Source organism: Schistocerca cancellata, chromosome 5, assembly GCF_023864275.1.
Source record: "Schistocerca cancellata isolate TAMUIC-IGC-003103 chromosome 5, iqSchCanc2.1, whole genome shotgun sequence".
Lineage (NCBI taxonomy): Eukaryota > Metazoa > Arthropoda > Insecta > Orthoptera > Acrididae > Schistocerca > Schistocerca cancellata.
In genome coordinates, this window is record NC_064630.1 from 4,487,882 (window position 1) to 4,507,168 (window position 19,287).

Genomic DNA, 19,287 nt, shown 5'->3' on the forward strand with positions numbered 1-19,287 from the left:
AGACTGCGATGGAGCTCCGTATGCCACGGCAAACTGGCTGACACTGACGGCGGCGGTGCACAAATGCTGCGCAGCTAGCGCCATTCGACGGCCAACACCGCGGTTCCTGGTGTGTCCGCTGTGCCGTGCGTGTGATCATTGCTTGTACAGCCCTCTCGCAGTGTCCGGAGCAAGTATGGTGGGTCTGACACACCGGTGTCAATGTGTTCTTTTTTCCATTTCCAGGAGTGTATTAATGTAGTGTTTAGCAGCAGTGTAAATAGAGGTTGAAAATGTTACTGAATTCCATTGTTTGCTGTCGTAGAAAACATAATACTAGAGTGTCGTCGACCATTTAGTGACTTTGCGAGTCGATTAGCAAGTACATACCTGCACAGATAAACACATTAGCGCATTCCAGCTTTAACCGTGTTGGCGATGGGATAGCACTGTACAGTTATCGAAGTCCTTTCGGTAATATACATTTTGTGTTAGCAGAAGAGCCAACACCGTGTTACGATTGGAGGCCGAAATGCACGCGTTTTGGCTCAAGCAGGTAGCGTGAGGAGGGAAGGACTATACTGACGAGAGGTCTGGAACATGACAAGGAATGAGAATTCAAAAAGCGGACGTAATTAGTTTGATACTTAACTTTAATCCATTAATGATGAACGTCGCTCTTGACGGTATATGATTCACAATATTATCTGTTCAGAATACATTCTTGAACTAATTACAGTAACTGAATACGGTGCCTTCCTAGGTCGTAGCAAATGACGTACCTGAAGGCTAAGCTAAACTGTCGTCTCTGCTAATTAGAGCATATGTAGACAGTGAACCGTCGCTAGCAAAGTCGGCTGTACAACTGGGGCGATTGCTAGGGAGTCTCTCTAGACTAGACCTGCCGTGTGGCGGCGCTAGGTCTGCAATCACTGACAGTGGCGACACGCGGGTCCGACGTATACTAACGGACCGCGGTCGATTTAAAGGCTACCACCCAGCAAGTGTGGTGTCTGGCGGTGACACCACAATACATACAGGGTGAGTCACCTAATGTTACCGCTGGATATATTTCGTGAACCACATCAAATACTGACGAATCGATTCCACAGACCGAACGTGAGGAGAGGGGCTAGTGTAATTGGTTAATACAAATCATAAAAAAATGCACGGAAGTATGTTTTTTAACACAGACCTACGTTTTTTTAAATGTAACCCCGTTAGTTTCGTTAGCACATCTGAACATATAAACAAATACGTAATCAGTGCCGTTTGTTGCATTGTAAAATGTTAATTACACCCGGAGATATTGTAACCTAAAGTTGACGCTTGAGTACCACTCCTCCGCTGTTCGATCGTGTGTATCGGAGAGCACCGAATTACGTAGGGATCCAAAGGGAACGGTGATGGACCTTAGGTACAGAAGAGACTGGAACAGCACATTACGTCCACATGCTAACACCTTTTTATTGGTCTTTTTCACTGACGCACATGTACATTCTTAGGTCATCGGTCTCTAGGCTTACACATTAATTAATGTAACTTAAACTAACTTACACTAAGGACAACACCCACACCCACACACACACACACACACACACACACACACACACACACACACATGCCCGAGGGAGGACTCGAACCTCCGGCGGGGGAAGCCGCGCGAACCGTGACAAGGCGCCTCAGACCGCACGGCATTTCAGGCAGAGGGGCAGAGGCAGCGGTGACACTGACCTGGACGCCGTGGTCGGGCCGGTGGAGTGCGTGCAGGCGCGCCGCCGTCAGCTCCCTGGCGCCGTCCAGCTGGAGTTCCAGCTCCACGGGCTGGCCGTGGCGCGTCTCGTTGTGCCAGCCCACCCAGCGCCAGTCTGCCAGGCAACACGAAAACAGCGCATCAGTGTCCACACACGAGGGGGCCGACAGGCCGGTGCTGCGGGCTTCAAACGGACGACACGTAACTGGCGGAATTAACAAGAAACTGTGCAGGGTGATTTAGCTGTCGGGCCACCCACGTGGGAAAGTGGAAGTTATCCTCGATGGTGAGTGTTCATCGGAGGTGAGGGTATCATCTGGAGTGTCCCAGGGAAGTGTGGTAGGTCCGCTGTTGTTTCCTATCTACATAAATGATCTTTTGGATAGGGTGGATAGCAATGTGCGGCTATTTGCTGATGATGCTGTGGTGTACGGGAAGGTGCCGTCGTTGAGTGACTGTAGGAGGATACAAGATGACTTGGACAGGATTTGTGATTGGTGTAAAGAATGGCATCTAACTCCAAATACAGATAAATGTAAATTAATGCAGATGAACAGGAAAAAGAATCCCGTAATGTTTGAATACTCCATTACTACTGTAGCGCTTGACACAGTCACGTCGATTAAATACTTGGGCGTAACATTGTAGAGCGATAGGAAGTGGGACAAGTATGTAATGGCAGTTGTGGGGAAGGCGGATACTCGTGTTCGGTTCATTGGTAGAATTTTGGGAATATGTGGTTGATCTGTAAAGGAGACCGCTTATAAAACACTAATACGACCTATTCTTGAGTACTGCTCGAGCGTTTGGGATCCCTATCAGGTTGGACTGAGGGAGGACATAGAAGCAATTCAGAGGCGGGCTGCTAGATTTGTTACTGGTAGGTTTGATCATCACGCGAGTGTTACGGAAATGCTTCAGGAACTCGAGTGAGAGTCTCTTGAGGAAAGGAGGCGCTCTTTTCGTGAATCTCTACTGAGGAAATTTAGAGAACCAGCATCTGAGGCTGACTGCAGTACAATTTTACTGCCGCCAACTTACATTTCGCGGAAAGACCACAAAGATAAGATAAGAGAGATTAGAGTTCGTACAGAGGCATATCGGCAGTCATTTTTCCCTCGTTCTGTTTGGGAGTGGAGCAGGGAGAGAAGATGCTAGTTGTGGTACGAGATACCCTCCGCCACGCACTGTATGGTGAATTGCGGAGTATGTATGTAGATGTAGATGTAGATGAAGCAGAACTTTTGCGAATAACACCAAGCGGGCAATAGTGAAGGAATCAGACTAGGAAATGCAGCGCTAATGACAGTAGATCAATTTTGTTATTTGGAAAGCAAAATAACTGATGATATCGGAAATAGACACTATATATTTGTTATACTGGGTATAGGAAAGAAAGAATTTCTGAAAAAGAGAAACTTGACAATATCGTTTCTGAAGCTATTTCTCCAAAGTGTATTCTCGTACGGAAGTGAGACGCGTACGATTAGCTTTCACACAAGAAGGGAGCAGAAGCTTTTGAAAGCTGGTGCTACAGAAGAATGCTGAAGACAAGATGGATAGATCGAGCAACTAATGACAAGGGTCTGAATCTAACTAGACAAAAGAGAAATTTATAAGACAACTTGACAAAAAAAGTGATCTGTCGATGAGACACGTCTCGAGACAAGAAGGAATTGTCTTTCCTTCTTCAACAAAAGAGTTCTGCTGCTAATAGACATTAATGTGGAACCACGAAAAAACTTCAGGGAAGCGTACCTGTTCAGCGCAGATTCATACAGCCGTTAAAGGTAGGCAGAAACGGGAAGCAGATGAAGTCTGGTGTTATCGAAGATAGTTAAAAATTAAGTGACCAGGTCAAGACCGAAATGAAGAAGTACAAAAAGAAGTGGTGAGGACAGAAGATAATGGTAGATATTGGATGTAGTGGGATGTATGCTGTTGTCAAGAACGAAGTTCCCAGGTTAGGGAGGGTATAAAATAGGGGCGTAATCTTTTACTCTTCATTGTCCCGTCTGTGCATCGAAGAAGCGTGAGGCGAATGAAAGAATGGTTCACGATTGGGATTACAGTTCAGTACGAAAAGATACAAATCACAGGATTTGTTGATGACATTACTGAACTAAATGAACGTGAAGTAGACTTAGGAAACTTGTTGAACAGAACGTAAAATCAAAATTGGACGCCACGAATCGGAAGATGTGAAAGATTTCTGCTACATTGTGAGCAAATAACCCATGACGGACGAAATAAGAAGGATCTACAAAGCAGCGTAGGACAGGCGAAGAGGGCATTCCTTGTCGACAGATCTCTAATAATTCCAAACATCAGCCTTAATTTGAAGAATAAATTGCTGAGAATGCAATTTTGGTGCACATCACTGTATGGTAGTGAAACACGGAGTGGGACAGAACTGCAACAGAAGAGAATCAACCTGCTTGAAAAGTGGTGCTACGGAAGGATAGTGAAAATTAGGAGGTCCGATGATAAGCAATGCGGACAGAAAGAATTTGGAAAACAGTATGCTAGGAATGAAATAAATAGGAAGTGCAGGGAAGCTAAGACGAAATGGCTGCAGGAAAAATGTGAAGACATCGAAAAAGATATGATTGTCGGAAGGACAGACTCAGCATACAGGAAAGTCAAAACAACCTTTGGTGACATTAAAAGCAACGGTGGTAACATTAAGAGTGCAACGGGAATTCCACTGTTAAATGCAGAGGACAGAGCAGATAGGTGGAAAGAATACATTGAAAGCCTCTATGAGGGTGAAGATTTGTCTGATGTGATAGAAGAAGAAACAGGTAGAAGAGATAAGGGATCCAGTATTAGAATCGGAATTTAAAAGAGCTTTGGAAGACTTACAGTCAAATAAGGCAGAAGGGATAGATAACATTCCATCAGAATTTCTAAAATCATTGGGGGAAGTGGCAACAAAACGACTTTTCACGTTGGTGTGTAGAATATATGAGTCTGGCGATATACCATCTGACTTTCGGAAAAGCATCATCCACACAATTCCGAAGACGGCAAGAGCTGACAAGTGCGAGAATTATCGCACAATCAGCTTAACAGCTCATGCATCGAAGCTGCTTACAAGAATAATATACAGAAGAATGGAAAAGAAAATTGAGAATGCTCTAGGTGACGATCAGTTTGGCTTTAGGAAAAGTAAAGGAACGAGAGAGGCAATTCTGACGTTACGGCTAATAATGGAAGCAAGGCTAAAGAAAAATCAAGACACTTTCATAGGATTTGTCGACCTGGAAAAAGCGTTCGACAATATAAAATGGTGCAAGCTGTTCGAGATTCTGAAAAAAGTAGGGGTAAGCTATAGGGAGAGACGGGTCATATACAACATGTACAACAACCAAGAGGGAATAATAAGAGTGGACGATCAAGAACGAAGTGCTCGTATTAAGAAGGGTATAAGACAAGGCTGTAGCCTTTCGCCCCTACTCTTCAATCTGTACATCGAGGAAGCAATGATGGAAATAAAAGAAAGGTTCAGGAGTGGAATTAAAATACAAGGTGAAAGGACATCAGTGATACGATTCGCTGATGACATCGCTATCCTGAGTGAAAGTGAAGAAGAATTAAATGATCTGCTGAACGGAATGAACAGTCTAATGAGTACACAGTATGGTCTGAGAGTAAATCGGAGAAAGACGAAGGTAATGAGAAGTAGTAGAAATGAGAACAGCGAGAAACTTAACATCAGGATTGATGGTCACGAAGTCAATGAGGTTAAGGAATTCTGCTACCTAGGCAGTAAAATAACCAATGACGGACGGAGCAAGGAGGACATCAAAAGCAGACTAGCTATGGCAAAAAATGCATTTCTGGCCAAGAGAAGTCTACTAATATCAAATACCGGCCTTAATTTGAGGAAGAAAATTCTGAGGATGTACGTCTGGAGTACAGCATTGTATGGTAGTGAAACATGGACTGTGGGAAAACCGGAACAGAAGAGAATCGAAGCATTTGAGATGTGGTGCTATAGACGAATGTTAAAAATTAGGTAAACTTATAAGGTAAGGAATGAGGAGGTTCTACGCAGAATCGGAGAGGAAAGGAATATGTGGAAAACACTGATAAGGAGAAGGGACAGGATGATAGGACATCTGCTAAGACGTGAGGGAATGACTTCCATGGTACTACAGGGATCTGTAGAGGGCAAAAACTGTAGAGGAAGACAGAGATTGGAATACGTCAAGCAAATAATTGAGGACGTAGGTTGCAAGTGCTACTCTGAGATGAAGAGGTTAGCACAGGAAAGGAATTCGTGGCGGGCCGCATCAAACCAGTCAGTAGACTGATGACCAAAATAATGCTAGGGCATGTGTTAAGAGAATAATGGATTACGTTGGTGGTACTTGAGGGAGATGAAGCAGGTAAAAATTGTAGGAAAGGCAGAGGTTGGCTATATATCGAACAAGCAAGTGAGGACGTCGTGTGGAATTGGTGCTCTGAGATGGAGGGGCTGGCAAAGAAGGGTACGTAGCGGCTGGCTGCATCAAACCAGTCGAGAAACTGGCGCGAAAATAATCTCTAGCATCCAGAAATAATTAACCTTACGGTAGAAAGAGCAATGGAGAAAAAGAGATGTGGAGGCAAGAAGGCTGGGATGTGGGAAATAGTGTACAGTGGCCCCTGGGTAAAATGGTTACGCGGAGATGAAGACATCGACACGTTACGGGGGGGGGGGGGGGGGCGAGGGGGGGAAGGTGGGGAGGGAAGATGGAGGACAGCATGAAACCGGTCGACAGAAAGAGTTACAAGTTCCTGTATTTGTCACTTTCTCTTTACACGATGTTCCGACAATTTCCCCAAGTGTCTTGCGCAGGCGTCGTCTCTCGTCTTGTAGACTCCTGCATGATGCACGCCGTTCACAGTTCGGTACGAGTAAATACGGCGAGCGACGCATTCAGCACCGGAAACTACGCAACGTTATTGAGTTTCTTTACCTCTGGTGGTGGCCAGAGACCACGTAACGATACAGAACAGTGGCACGCGTGGAATATGAATCCTTCCGGTTACTGACATGACTCGCTGGTCACTAAAGAATACAGGATGTTTCAAAAAGAACTTTACGTATATTATATAAATTTATTGAAAGAAGATACAGAGCTGGGTTTAGTGTTATTTTGCAGGGAAACCAAGTTTTTTTACCTTAAACTAAAGATGTTGTATGTGGTTTCCGTTGGTTCTCCTACCCACATCCAATCGGAAGTCAATTTCTTCTCAAACTCGCTGCAGCATTGCAGGCGCAGCTTGCTCAGTGGCGGCGTAAATTATTGGCTCTAAATTCATGTAAAGGAGCCGGCACAGGAGGAAGAAACGCGATATCTTTGATGAATCGCCACAAAAAAAATTGAGTCGTATCGGGTCTGGAGAACGTGCATGTCACGCAATCGGCGTATCGCGGCCAATCCATTCACCTGGAAAGCGGTCACTCAGAAAATTCCGGACGTCAGCCTCGAAGTAAACATTTAGTTCTTGGACATCCTTATCGATCTGTGGTACCCAAAATTCTTGTAACATATCCAGGTACACTATCCCACTGATGGTTCTCTCACGGAAAAACGGGGCGGTACGCTTTGTTCTTGCTCAATGCACAAAAATCGTTCATTTTTGGGCAATCACGAACGTGTATCAATGTTTAATGTGGATTTTTACTGCCCAAATCTTACAGTTACGTGTTCTAACATTGCCATTTAAGTGAAAAGTCGACTCGTCAGAAAAGATGATTTTGTCCAAGATATGTTCATCCTCACGTAATCGATTTAAAATATCCGCACAGAAGTTCTTGCGAGCAATTTTATCACTTTTACGTATTCCTTGTACGATCGTCCATCTGTACGGTTTCAAATGCAGACGGTTTCTCAACATATTGAAACAGTCGTATGTGGGATTGGCAGTTCGCGAGATGCACGCCGCATCGATTTCGTAGGCCTGCTGACAAAACGTTAGAGTCTCACTCGCTCAATGACGTCGTCAGACGTGCTTGGACGACCTGATGATTTCCTACAAAACATTTACGCCACTCATAAACTGTAGGCGTACTAGGAGGATCCACTGCATACTTGTTACGGAGATTACCCTGTCGCCCACTTCGATTCTTCAAACGAAAACGCACAGCTAGGACGCCCGGATCCAGTGAAGGCAGCCATCTTTAACGCAAGTGCCGCTAGCGCGCCTTACGGTGTGATTCGGCACTTGCGAACTACGCGAGACAAAACCTGATGTATTTCCCTACAAATTGACACTATAATCACCTCTGTAGGTACTATGAATTAATTTTTATGAATTTTCAAAGTTTTAAAAACCTTTCTGAAACACCCTGTATTCTAAAATTAATTGTGACCATTGCGAAACCCCCAATCATTTGTGGTTTTCCGAAGAATGCAATCGATTTAGAAAAACGTGTCAGTATAGTCTTTTGCTGTAAAAGTGTGGAACTGCTGAAATCGAAATAGTGTATGTGGCCTCATTACATTCTTTGCGATTTAGAGAATATTAACAAATCAATTAATTCATGACCCCTACGAGATTTCAAAAATAATTTCAGAGTTAATGTTTTATTATCTAAAAGGGCCTTAAAATTGAGAGGCAGTTACATGAGACAAGTACGTAAAGCTCATATTAATTACAGTTAAGGGAGATCCTGCTGCCTTATTCATTTATTTCGAATATAATTTTTATTTTTAAGCATATTCTTAAGTATTAAATTCCTAATTAGCTGCGTGCCATCAGATAGGTCGAGCGAAAGTAATATTAGCTCTTTTTACAAAGCGCGAATTTATAAACAGTTCGGTAATAGCACCAACGAAAGTTGTCTGAACATTGTATGAAGAGAAAATGGCGACTATGCTGCGAATACGGCAACTTGTTAACAGTGAGTTTCAGCGAGAAAGCGTGAAATATCACGTCGACAGACTGACAGTTTTTTTTTCTGTAATGTTGGGTACAGTGAGGAGGACATAATAAAATATTGGTAGTGGTGGCAAGTTCCAATAGGACCAAACTGCTTAGATCATCAATCCCTAGACTTACGCCCTACTTACTCTAACTTAAGGGGAGTTAGAATGGAAAAAAATTATTTTCACATTTTCGGATTTTTATCTCATTATAAAATTTGCAATTTTCCGCATATATACATCACTTATAAACTCGCATGGGAAGTACTTTATTTTATTTTTTAAATATAATCTACATCGGTTGAATATGTTAAAATTTTTACATGCCTTACTTCAAGATCTAATAAAATCGGTAATTTTTTATATAGAAGACTGTAGATTGCTGTGTTATAAAGGTTAAATTACGGGTTTGTATTGGTAGCACTGTCAAAAACAGTATCGCATCGTTTCATAATTTAAACACGCGTGGTATGTCGAAGTGATAACGTTTTTCCGAGAAAAAGTAATAGGTTGGTAAATCTCTCAAAAAGTAAAGTATGACACCAAAACGAAGCGTTTTTAAGAAACGTGGGTTTCATTCTAATAGATTTTCGAATAAAGGGAAACATTGTGTTTAACATGCAGCGTGCGAAGTTACAGACAATGAAATACATCAAACTCGTCAGTATCTATAGAAACACCCATTTGTTCTTCGAAGATTAAAATAAAACTTTCTGATACACAGTTTTCTCAAAACGAAAGTGATGTAAATGGTAGGTTAGGTTATATTCTGATAGATTTATACATCCTAACAAGGGTGTTAGGTGAATGTGTGTGTTGTAAAATATGTGGAGGACCAGTTAGTTTACATGAAGACAGTGAGGTATCAAATGGACTAGTCAGGAAACTAATCACTAATTGTGCCAGTTGTAAATAAACTCATTCATTTTGGAATTCTGATAAGTGTAAAGATAATTATTTTGAAGTAAATGTTAGGTGGTTTTATGGATTGAGAGCTATTGGCAACTCTGCAGCAGAACCAATGTGTCCAGTGATGAATATGCCACGCCCACCTTGTAAAATCGACAAGAATGCAGGATTTATTGGAGCTGCTGTGGAATCTGTTGCATGCGAGCCAATGAAGGGTGCTGGAGACGAAGCTGTTGAAATAAATGATGGTGTGACTGACATACCAGTAGCTTTTGATGGCACTTCGCAGAAGCGCGACTACAGTTCTAAGAATTCTGTTGCTATGGTGACCAGTGCGGATACTGGAAAGGTAATAGATAACCAAACATTGTTATAAGTGTAGATCACGGAATGAAGAAGGGCATATCTGTGACAGAAATTAAGAAGGAACAAAAGGTGGTATGGAGACCTCTGCAGCTACTGTGTTGAGAATCAGTCGACAAAGTTCAAAACCATCGTACATTATTAGTTAGATGTGTATATGCCAAGCAAGATCGTAAGAGATGGAAAAGAGCCACCGTGGTACAACAACCGAGCTAGAAAACTACTGTGGAAGCAAAGGGAACTTCACAGCAAACATAAACATAGCCAAAGCCTTGCAGACAAACAAAAATTACGCGAAGCGAAATGTAGTGTGAGGAGGGCTATGCGAGAGGCGTTCAATGAATTCGAAAGTTAAGTTCTATGTACTGACTTGGCAGAAAATCATAAGAAATTTTCGTCTTATGTCAAAGCGGTAGGTGGATCAAAACAAAATGTCGAGACACTCTGTGACCAAAATGGTACTGAAACAGAGGATCACAAACTAAAGGCCGAAATACTAAATGTCTTTTTCCAAAGTTGTTTCACAGAGGAAGACTGCACTGTAATTCCTTCTCTAGATTGTCGCACAGATGACAAAATGGTAGATATCGAAATAGACGACAGAGGGATAGAGAAACAATTAAAATCGCTCAAAAGAGGAAAGGCCTCTGGACCTGAGTTCGATTTTACACAGACTACGCGAAGGAACTTGCCCCCCTTCTTGCAGCGGTGTACCGTAGGTCTCTAGAAGAGCGTAGCGTTCCAAAGGATTGGAAAAGGGCACAGGTCATCCCCGTTTTCAAGAAGGGACGTCGAACAGATGTGCAGAACTATAGACCTATATCTCTAACGTCGATCAGTTGTAGAATTTTGGAACACGTATTGTGTTCGAGTATAATGACTTTTCTGGAGACTAGAAATCTACTCTGTAGGAATCAGCATGGGTTTCGAAAAAGACGGTCATGTGAAACCCAGCTCGCGCTATTCGTCCACGAGACTCAGAGGGCCATAGACACGGGTTCACAGGTAGATGCCGTGTTTCTTGACTTCCGCAAGGCGTTCGATACAGTTCCCCACCGTCGTTTAATGAACAAAGTAAGAGCATATGGACTATCAGACCAATTGTGTGATTGGATTGAGGAGTTCTTAGATAACAGGACGCAGCATGTCATTCTCAATGGAGAGAAGTTCCGAAGTAAGAGTGATTTCAGGTGCAAGAGGATCTGCAGCGAATTGACGCATGGTGCAGGGAATGGTAATTGAATGTCAATGTAGACAAGTGTAATGTGCTGCGAATACACAGAAAGATAGATCCTTTATCATTTAGCTACAAAATAGCAGGTCACCAACTGGATGCAGTTAATACCATAAATTATCTGGGAGTACGCATTAGGAGTGATTTAAAATGGAATGATTATATAATATTGATCGTCGGTAAAGCAGATGCCAGACTGAGATTCATTGGAAGAATCCTAAGGAAATGCAATCCACAAACAAAGGAAGTAGGTTACAGTACAATCGTTCGCCCACTGCTGGAATACTGCTCAGCGGTGTGGGATCCGTACCAGATAGGGTTGACAGAAGAGATAGAGAAGATCCAACGGAGAGCAGCGCTCTTCGTTACATGATGATTTAGTAATCGCGAAAGCGTTTCGGAGATGATAGATAAACTCCAGTGGTAGACTCTGCGGGAGAGACGCTCAGTAGCTCGGTACGGGCTTTTGTTAAAGTTTCGAGAACATACCTTCACCGAAGAGTCAAGCTCCCTCCTACGTATATCTCGCGAAGAGACCATGAGGATAAAATCAGAGAGATTAGAGCCCACACAGAGGCATACCGACAACCCTTCTTTCCACGAACAATACGAGACTGGAATAGAAGGGAGAACCGATAGAGGTAAACAAGGTACCCTCCGCCACACACCATCAGGTGGCTTGCGGAGTATGGATGTAGATGTAGATGTAGATGTACTGAAATTTTTAGTCGATCTGTGATCGAAAGGGGCGTGTGTTACACTAAGTTCTTAGGTGATTGAGACTCAAAAGCATATAACAGTATAGTAACCGCCCAGCCTTACGGTGAGGAGATTATTACAAAACTGGAATGTGTTGGCCATGTCCAGAAGAGGATGGGAACCAGTTTGAGGAAGTTGAAACAAAGTTTGAGAGAGAAGAAAGTTTCTGATGGTAAAACCATAAGAAGCAGGCTGACAGACAAAAAGGTTTAAGAAGTAGAGCAGTATTATGGGATGGCCATTAGAAATAACATTGAGTATTTGTTGAAAATGAAGCAGGCAGTATGGGCTACCTTCTTCCACATACTGTCAACTGATGATAAACCAGTACACCACCTTTGTCCTCCTGGATCTGATTCATGCTGCAATTACCGCAATGCCCAGTACTCAAACAGTTCACACAGCCATAAAAATTGCATCCCAGGAGCAGTGATTGATATCATAAAACCTATTTACAGAGACCTGGCAGATGCTGAACTACTGAAGAAGTATCTGCATGGTCAGACTCAAAATCCCAGTGAGTCGTTGAAGTGTCTGCATGGTCACACTCAGGATCCCTAAGTCGTTGAATAATCTTACATGGACTCACTTACCAAGAAAAAAAATTTTTGTTGTAATGAAGACGTTAAACGAGAGGTGAGTGATCCCTTTATTGCTTTTAATGATCGCAACATTGTAGGGTGAAAATGCTACAGGATGTGGGAGTTAATACTGGAGCAAACTGCATCCGAGAGCTTGCACGGGCGGACGAGGTTCGCATTGATAAAGCAGAGTATGCAGCACAGTTGGCCACTAAGAGTTCTAGAAAGAAGAAAAGAAGGAAAAACTGTGGAAAAGATGAAGAAGATGATATACAGTATGGTGCAGGGTGCTTCTGAGTGACGAAAAACAAAAAAAATTAAGCACATGCTAAGTGAGTTACAGTCTTTTGAAACTTTAGAAGCCGTTCCTGAAAATTTACGTTTTCTGTTACATTTCTCCCAAAATCTCAGAAACCACTTAGAGTAGAGCATTCAAGTTTTCAGGGAGTAATAACGTACGTATCATGAGTCTACTGAACTAATAGAAGAACATAATGTTACGCATAATTAAAATTATTTAGGATAACGTATAAAAAATTACAGAAAATTTTAACCGTGTAATTAAAAATTGCATTTCCGAAAGCAGTGGCTGAAATGCAATTACTGAAGTTCAGTAGACTCAGAACATTCGAACGATTTTAATAAACATTTTTGGAACAGTGATCAAAAATTTTTAAAAATTTTTCTTTCAAAAATTCAGTCTAGATCACACCACGTATGCTTCAAGAACATAGGTGACCGGTTTCGGTCACATCGCATGACCATCATCAGACCCATGGCAACCTTCGAAGATGGTAGGTGGAGCACTCTTCTCAGCTGCTGTGATATCAACCATCATCAGACCATGGCAACCAGTTGACATCACAGCAGCTGAGAAGAGTGCTCCACCTACCATCTTCGAAGGTTGCCATGGGTCTGATGATGATCATGCGATATGACCGAAACCGGTCACCTATGTTCTTGAAGCATACGTCGTGTGATCAAGACTGAATTTTTGAAAGACAAATTTTTCAGAACATTCGGTTTAATGACCTGTAACAGTTTCATGTCAATGGCTACAGTGGTTCCTGAAAGACAGGGAAGCCAAGTCATTAAATTTAACAGTGTCGGGATAGGGCGTTCCGACTCCACTTTAACTTACGCTAACGACAACACACACACCCGTGCCCGAGGGAGGACTCGAACCTCCGACGGGGGGAGCCGGGCGAACCGTGACGAGGCGTCTGAGACCTCGCGGCTACCCCGCGCGGCAATAAAATATACCGGGCTATTATACCGTGGTCGAAGGGATTTCAGTATAAAACCCGACGTTTCGTCCCCACCTGCGGGGACATTTTCAAGCGCGATCGTAGCTTTGTTGAAGTCCGATTCACACCTTGGGCTAACGAGGCAGGGTGTGAATCGGACGTCCTCCGCCGGGTTTTAAAGTGAAATCCCTTGTACGACGGCAAGTACACTGCACTCACCGGGCCGCCACGGCTGCGCGCCACCCCCGCCGTCGCTGGCGAGCCGGCCGTCGACGAGCTGCCCCAGCCCGGCGGCGGTGACCCCGCGGCCGTCCAGCGCGCCGTCGTAGCTGCGGTCGTCGAGGCGCAGCTCCGGGGACCAGCGGTCGCCGCGCGGCGCGGAGTAGCTCAGCACGCTCTCTGCCGGAGGGAGGGAGGGCAGTTAGCTCACTCTGGACGTCACTCTACTGCAATGACCGACTCTGAGGGAGGCTCACTGAGACGAGGGCACTTCCACTGGGGGCGTGAATGCGTCACAGTCCCAAAACTTTCCACCAGTACTTCGAGTGACTGTAATGAAGCTGACATGGGTCTACAGGTGCATCCTAGCCGAATGGTGCCTACACACAGCTAGAGGCATTTCATCAACTAAGCTACGGTCATCACTCCATTACTTTATTTCCAATGAGTAGGGTGCCAAAATCATATAAAAAAGCATGCTGCAACCAATTCTTGTGGTGCAACTTCTTCTACTTCCGTGTTAAATGAACTTTATAGTATCGCGTTGTTGATGTTCTGGTGATCAGTCCAGAAGTTAGTATGATGAAGCTCTACACGCTAACTTCCTGGCACATTAAACCTGTGTCCCGGACCGAGACTCGAACTCGGGACCTTTGCTTTTCACTGGCAAGTCCTCTACCAACTGAGCTACCCAAGCACGAATCACGCCCCGTCCTCGAGGCTTTAATTCCACCAGTACCTCGCCTTCATCTGCCAGGAAGTTTCATATCAGCGCACATTCTAGAACCAACCCCCAGGCTGTGGCCAAGCCATGTCTCCGGAATATCCTTTCTTCCAGGAGTGCTAGTTCTGCAAGTTGCGCAGGAGAGCTTCTGTGAAGTTTGGAAGGTAGAAGGCGAGGTACTGGCAGAAGTAAAGCTGTGAGGACGGGGCGTGAGTCGTGCTTGGGTAGCTCAGTCGGTAGAGCACTTGCCCGCGAAAGGCAAAGGTCCCGAGTCTCGGTCCGGCACACAGTTTAAATCTTCCAGGATGTTTCATATCAGCGCACACTCCGCTGTACAGTGAAGAAAATTTCATTCTCGAACTCTACACGCTACTCTATCCTGTGCAAGCCTCTTCCGGCCCCACTACCTACTGCAACCTACATCCTTCTGAATCTGTTAAGTGTACTCATCTCTTGGTCTCCCTCTACGATTTTTACCCTCCACGCTTCCCATGTTTCACTTCCATACAAATACTTCCAGAAAAGACTTCCTGACACTTGAATCTATATCAGATGTTGACAAATTCCTCTTCTTCAGAAACGCTTTCCTTGCCATTGCCAGTCTACATTTTATATCCTTTCTACTTGGACTGATCAGTTATTTTGCTGCCCAAATAGCCAAACTCATCTACTACTTTAAGTGTCTCATTTTCTAATCTAATTCCCTCAGCATCACCAGATTTAATTCGACTGCATTCCATTACCCTCGTTTTCCAGTTGTTGATGTTTATTTTATATGCTCCTTTCAAGACACTCTCCATTTCGTTCAGCTGCTCTTCCAGGTCCTTTGCTGTCTCTGACAGAATTACAAAGTCATCGGCGAACCTCCAAGTTTTTATTTCTCCTCCATGGATTTCAATTCCTACTCCAAATTTTTCTTTTGTTTCATTCACTGCTTGCTCAATATACAGATTGAATAACATCGGAGAGAGGCTACAACCCTGTCTCACTCCCTTCTCAATCAGTACTTCCCCTTCGTGTCCCTCGACTCTTATAACGGCCATTTGGTTTCAGTACAAATTGTAAATAGCCTTTCGCTCCCTGTATTTTGCACCTGCCACCACAGGTATCAACAGATCACAACAATAAGAGATACATTCGCACAGACATAATCAGGCTCTAATTGCACGGGAAAATCATATAAAAATTTAAAATACATTACACATTTATATTATGAGTGACAATTGTCTAGTGCCAATAAAGCGCCTGCTGTACTCAATGACGAACCTGGGTGCACGCATGGCAAAACGTCAGTTTTTCGGGTGAATCCAGGTTCTGTTTATAGCATCATGATGGTCGTATTCGTGTTTGGCGACATCGCGGTGATCGCACATTGAAGCGTGTATTCGTCATCGGCATACTGGCGTATCACCCAGCGTGATGGTATGGGGTGCCATTGGTTACACGTCTCGGTCACTTCTTGTTCGCATTGTCGGCACTTTGAACAGTGGACGTTACATTTAAGATGTGTTACGACCCGAGGCTCTACCCTTCATTCGATCCCTGCGAAACCCTACATTTCAGCAGGGTAATGCACGACCGCATTCTGCAGGTCCTGTACGGGCCTTTCTGGATACAGAAAATGTTCTACTGCTGTCCTGGTCAGCACATTCTCCAGATCTCTCACTAATTGAAATCGTCTCGTCAATGGTGGCCGAGCAACTGGCTCGTCGCAATACGCCAGTCACTACTCTTGATGAACTGTTGTATCGTGTTGAAGCAGCGTGGGCAGCTGTACCTGTACACGCCATCCAATCTCTGTTTGACTCATTGCCCAGTCATATCAAGGCCGTTATTACGGCCAGAGGTGGTTGTTCTGGGTACTGATGTCTCAGGATCTATGCACCCAAACTGCGTGAAAATGTAATCACATGTCAGTTCTAGTATAATATATTTGTCCAATGAATACCCGTTTATCATCTGCATTTCTTCTTGGTGAAACAATTTCAATGGCCAGTAGTGTACGTTCCGTAGATACGAGTGTTTTCTTTTGCCAACTGTGGCGAAACTATTGCTCCCACAATATCGAGGAAAGTGCATCAGAGGACGTGATTCGCACGACTTTAAAAATATTGCAGTCTAGTTCCTTCTCACACTTCGATACGAGTAAAATGAATCACTGAACAGCCTTTTACCCCTGTCATGTAATGCTTGCTATAGGACTATGTATACCGTGTGTCCATTCATATACAGGGGATAGGTAATATATAATATTGTGAACACCTGTACTTATTTGAAAACGGTTTATTAATAAGGGGTTGCCTCTCCCTCCCCCCCCCCCCCCCCCATTTGCCTGTAATACAGCTGCGATTCTGCTTCCAAACTGGCATAAAATGATTGTATAGTCTACAGTCGAATGTTATGCCACTCTTCGATCGGAACCTCTTCTAACCCCTGTAGTGATGAGAGAGGCGGAAATCTGCTCCGGAGTCTGCACTCCAATACCTCCCACAAGGGTTCAATAATGTTTAAGTCCGGCGGTTGTCCTGGCCAAGGAGGACGCTGCAGTTCAGTTTCATGCTCCTCATACCATGATTGAATTGCCATGGTTGTTTGAATGGGTACATTATCTTCCTCAAATATGGTATCGTCGTTGGGGAACACCTAAAGTGTTCACGTAATCGTTGGCAGTAAGACAGCCTTTGAGAGTAATGATGGGACCAGCAGAATACCATGATGTGGCTGCCCACACCATCACACTTCCACCTCCATGATTAACCGTTGGAACCAAGCATTTAGGATTGTAGGCTTCTTTTGGCTTTCTCCAGAATTAAACCCGGCACTACGTTGGAAATAACGAAAACGTTGACTCGTCGGATCATAAGACGTGTTTCCACTGATTAGCCGTCCAGGATTTATGCTCCTGACACCATGTTTTGCACTTCTTTGCATTGGTTGTCGTCACTAATGCTTTCGGTATAGCAGCTCGTCCATGAATGTTCGTTTTATGGAGTTCTCAGCGGACAGTGTCGATAGATACGGGGTCTCGAAGGTGGCTATTGAGCTCTACAGTCACTTTGTCAGCCGTAGTTTTTCGCTCTTGACACAATTCGTGTTAGTCTACGACGAACTCTGTCATTTAGTTTTGATTTGCGCCCACAATTACGTTTACACGTTGATGTCTTTACATGTTTTGTGTAGGCTGACATGACTGTTGAAACAGTTGCTCTTGAAACATTCTGCTGGCTGTCTTGGTTGCTGATGCTCCAGCTAATCGGGCTCCCACAGTCTCTCCTCTTTGCAGCTCTGTCAGGTTTTTCATTGCGCGTCGACCTCGGCCTCTGACTGTAAATACGAAGTGTGCTGTACTCGTAAACAACCTGCACTGGTGCCTAGTCCGTACTGAACACGCACAGTCCAGCGCGACCCCTGCCTTACCTGCGTTGTTGACCGCCAAACACATCCATCTCATTACTACCACTATTCACATTACTTTGCCTAACCCCTGTCGATGACTACTCTGCACGTCACACACTGGTGTTTGGCACAGGGTCCGCTGAACTACTTCCAGCCCGTTCCACTCTCGAATGGCGCGTGGGACGAACGAAAACTTACGAGTCCATTCTCCTCTTTCACGGTATAAAATAAGCGGTTTTTCGTGACTTTTTTTCTAAAAAAAGAGTAGAGCAGTCAAAATGAATCTTTTTTTTCATTATTTATTCGTTCTTGAACAATATTTGCTACTTTTTTTGTAAGAAATTCAGTCATCATTAGGCCCACTCATCTCATTACTACAACTGCTCCCATTATTTCGCGATATTGAACAGAAAATTTTTGTTTCCAGTGTTGGGAACTCAGACAACAAAGAAATGTGGTGAACCTAATGCTTCTTGCACAACATGTCGGTTACTTGAGTGACATACAAGTAGCACTCCAATGAATGATACACGTACAACAGTGTTTCAGTACGTGTTTCCACGTGCACCTTAACGCACGTTAGCCTGACTAGTGCACTGGTGGATGTGTATTAATTTCTTAGCCTGTACGTGCAGGTGAAACAAATCATTTGGATTTTATCCTGCGGATTATGTCAGGCCGTCGTTTTTAGTAAGAATGTGTGCCGTAAAGCGCAGGTTGTGAAACTACCTAGACATTACGAACTGTAACATGTGTATTTAACATACTCTGAACTGACAGTGCCAAGTAACCAATGCTCGTTTTCAGTCGAAAAGCCTCCATTTTTAATGACTTTTGTGAGATGTGGTGAACGATCCGTAAAACACAAAAAATGGCACGTATGTGCGTAAGGGTGTCTGAATCAACTCTGTTATGATCTTATCATGTTGTTTTTAACCCGTTCCCCGAGCTTCGACCACTTCTTCGAGATACCTGGACTTTTCCTATGAATTTGCTGTAGGTGAGTGCCGTATAAAGTACGAGGGACGTTCAGTAAGTAATTCCCCACATTTTTTCAAAATAAGTCATTAATATATAGAGAGAAACGTCCTTGTTTGTGCTTGACATTTGATGTTTGTTCTGTGTGTGAAGTTTCGAACCGTTCTGGCAGATAGCAGAGCCGTACTACAGCATCCACAGGCGTCTACATACGACTCACGTAAC

The 19,287-nt window shown here is 43.8% G+C and overlaps 1 protein-coding gene across 1 annotated transcript in view; it reads right to left on the reverse strand.

Annotated features, from left to right (window-relative positions):
* The window catches only part of LOC126187727 (discoidin domain-containing receptor 2-like), a 302,696-nt gene that overhangs the window by 144,223 nt on the left and 139,186 nt on the right, over positions 1 to 19,287 (reverse strand). The window contains exons 5-6 of the mRNA XM_049928973.1: positions 13,965 to 14,144; positions 1,714 to 1,847 (exon numbers count right to left, since the gene is read on the reverse strand). Of these exons, the coding sequence (XP_049784930.1) occupies positions 1,714 to 1,847; positions 13,965 to 14,144 (314 nt within the window). The remainder of the gene's footprint in view (positions 1 to 1,713; positions 1,848 to 13,964; positions 14,145 to 19,287) is intronic.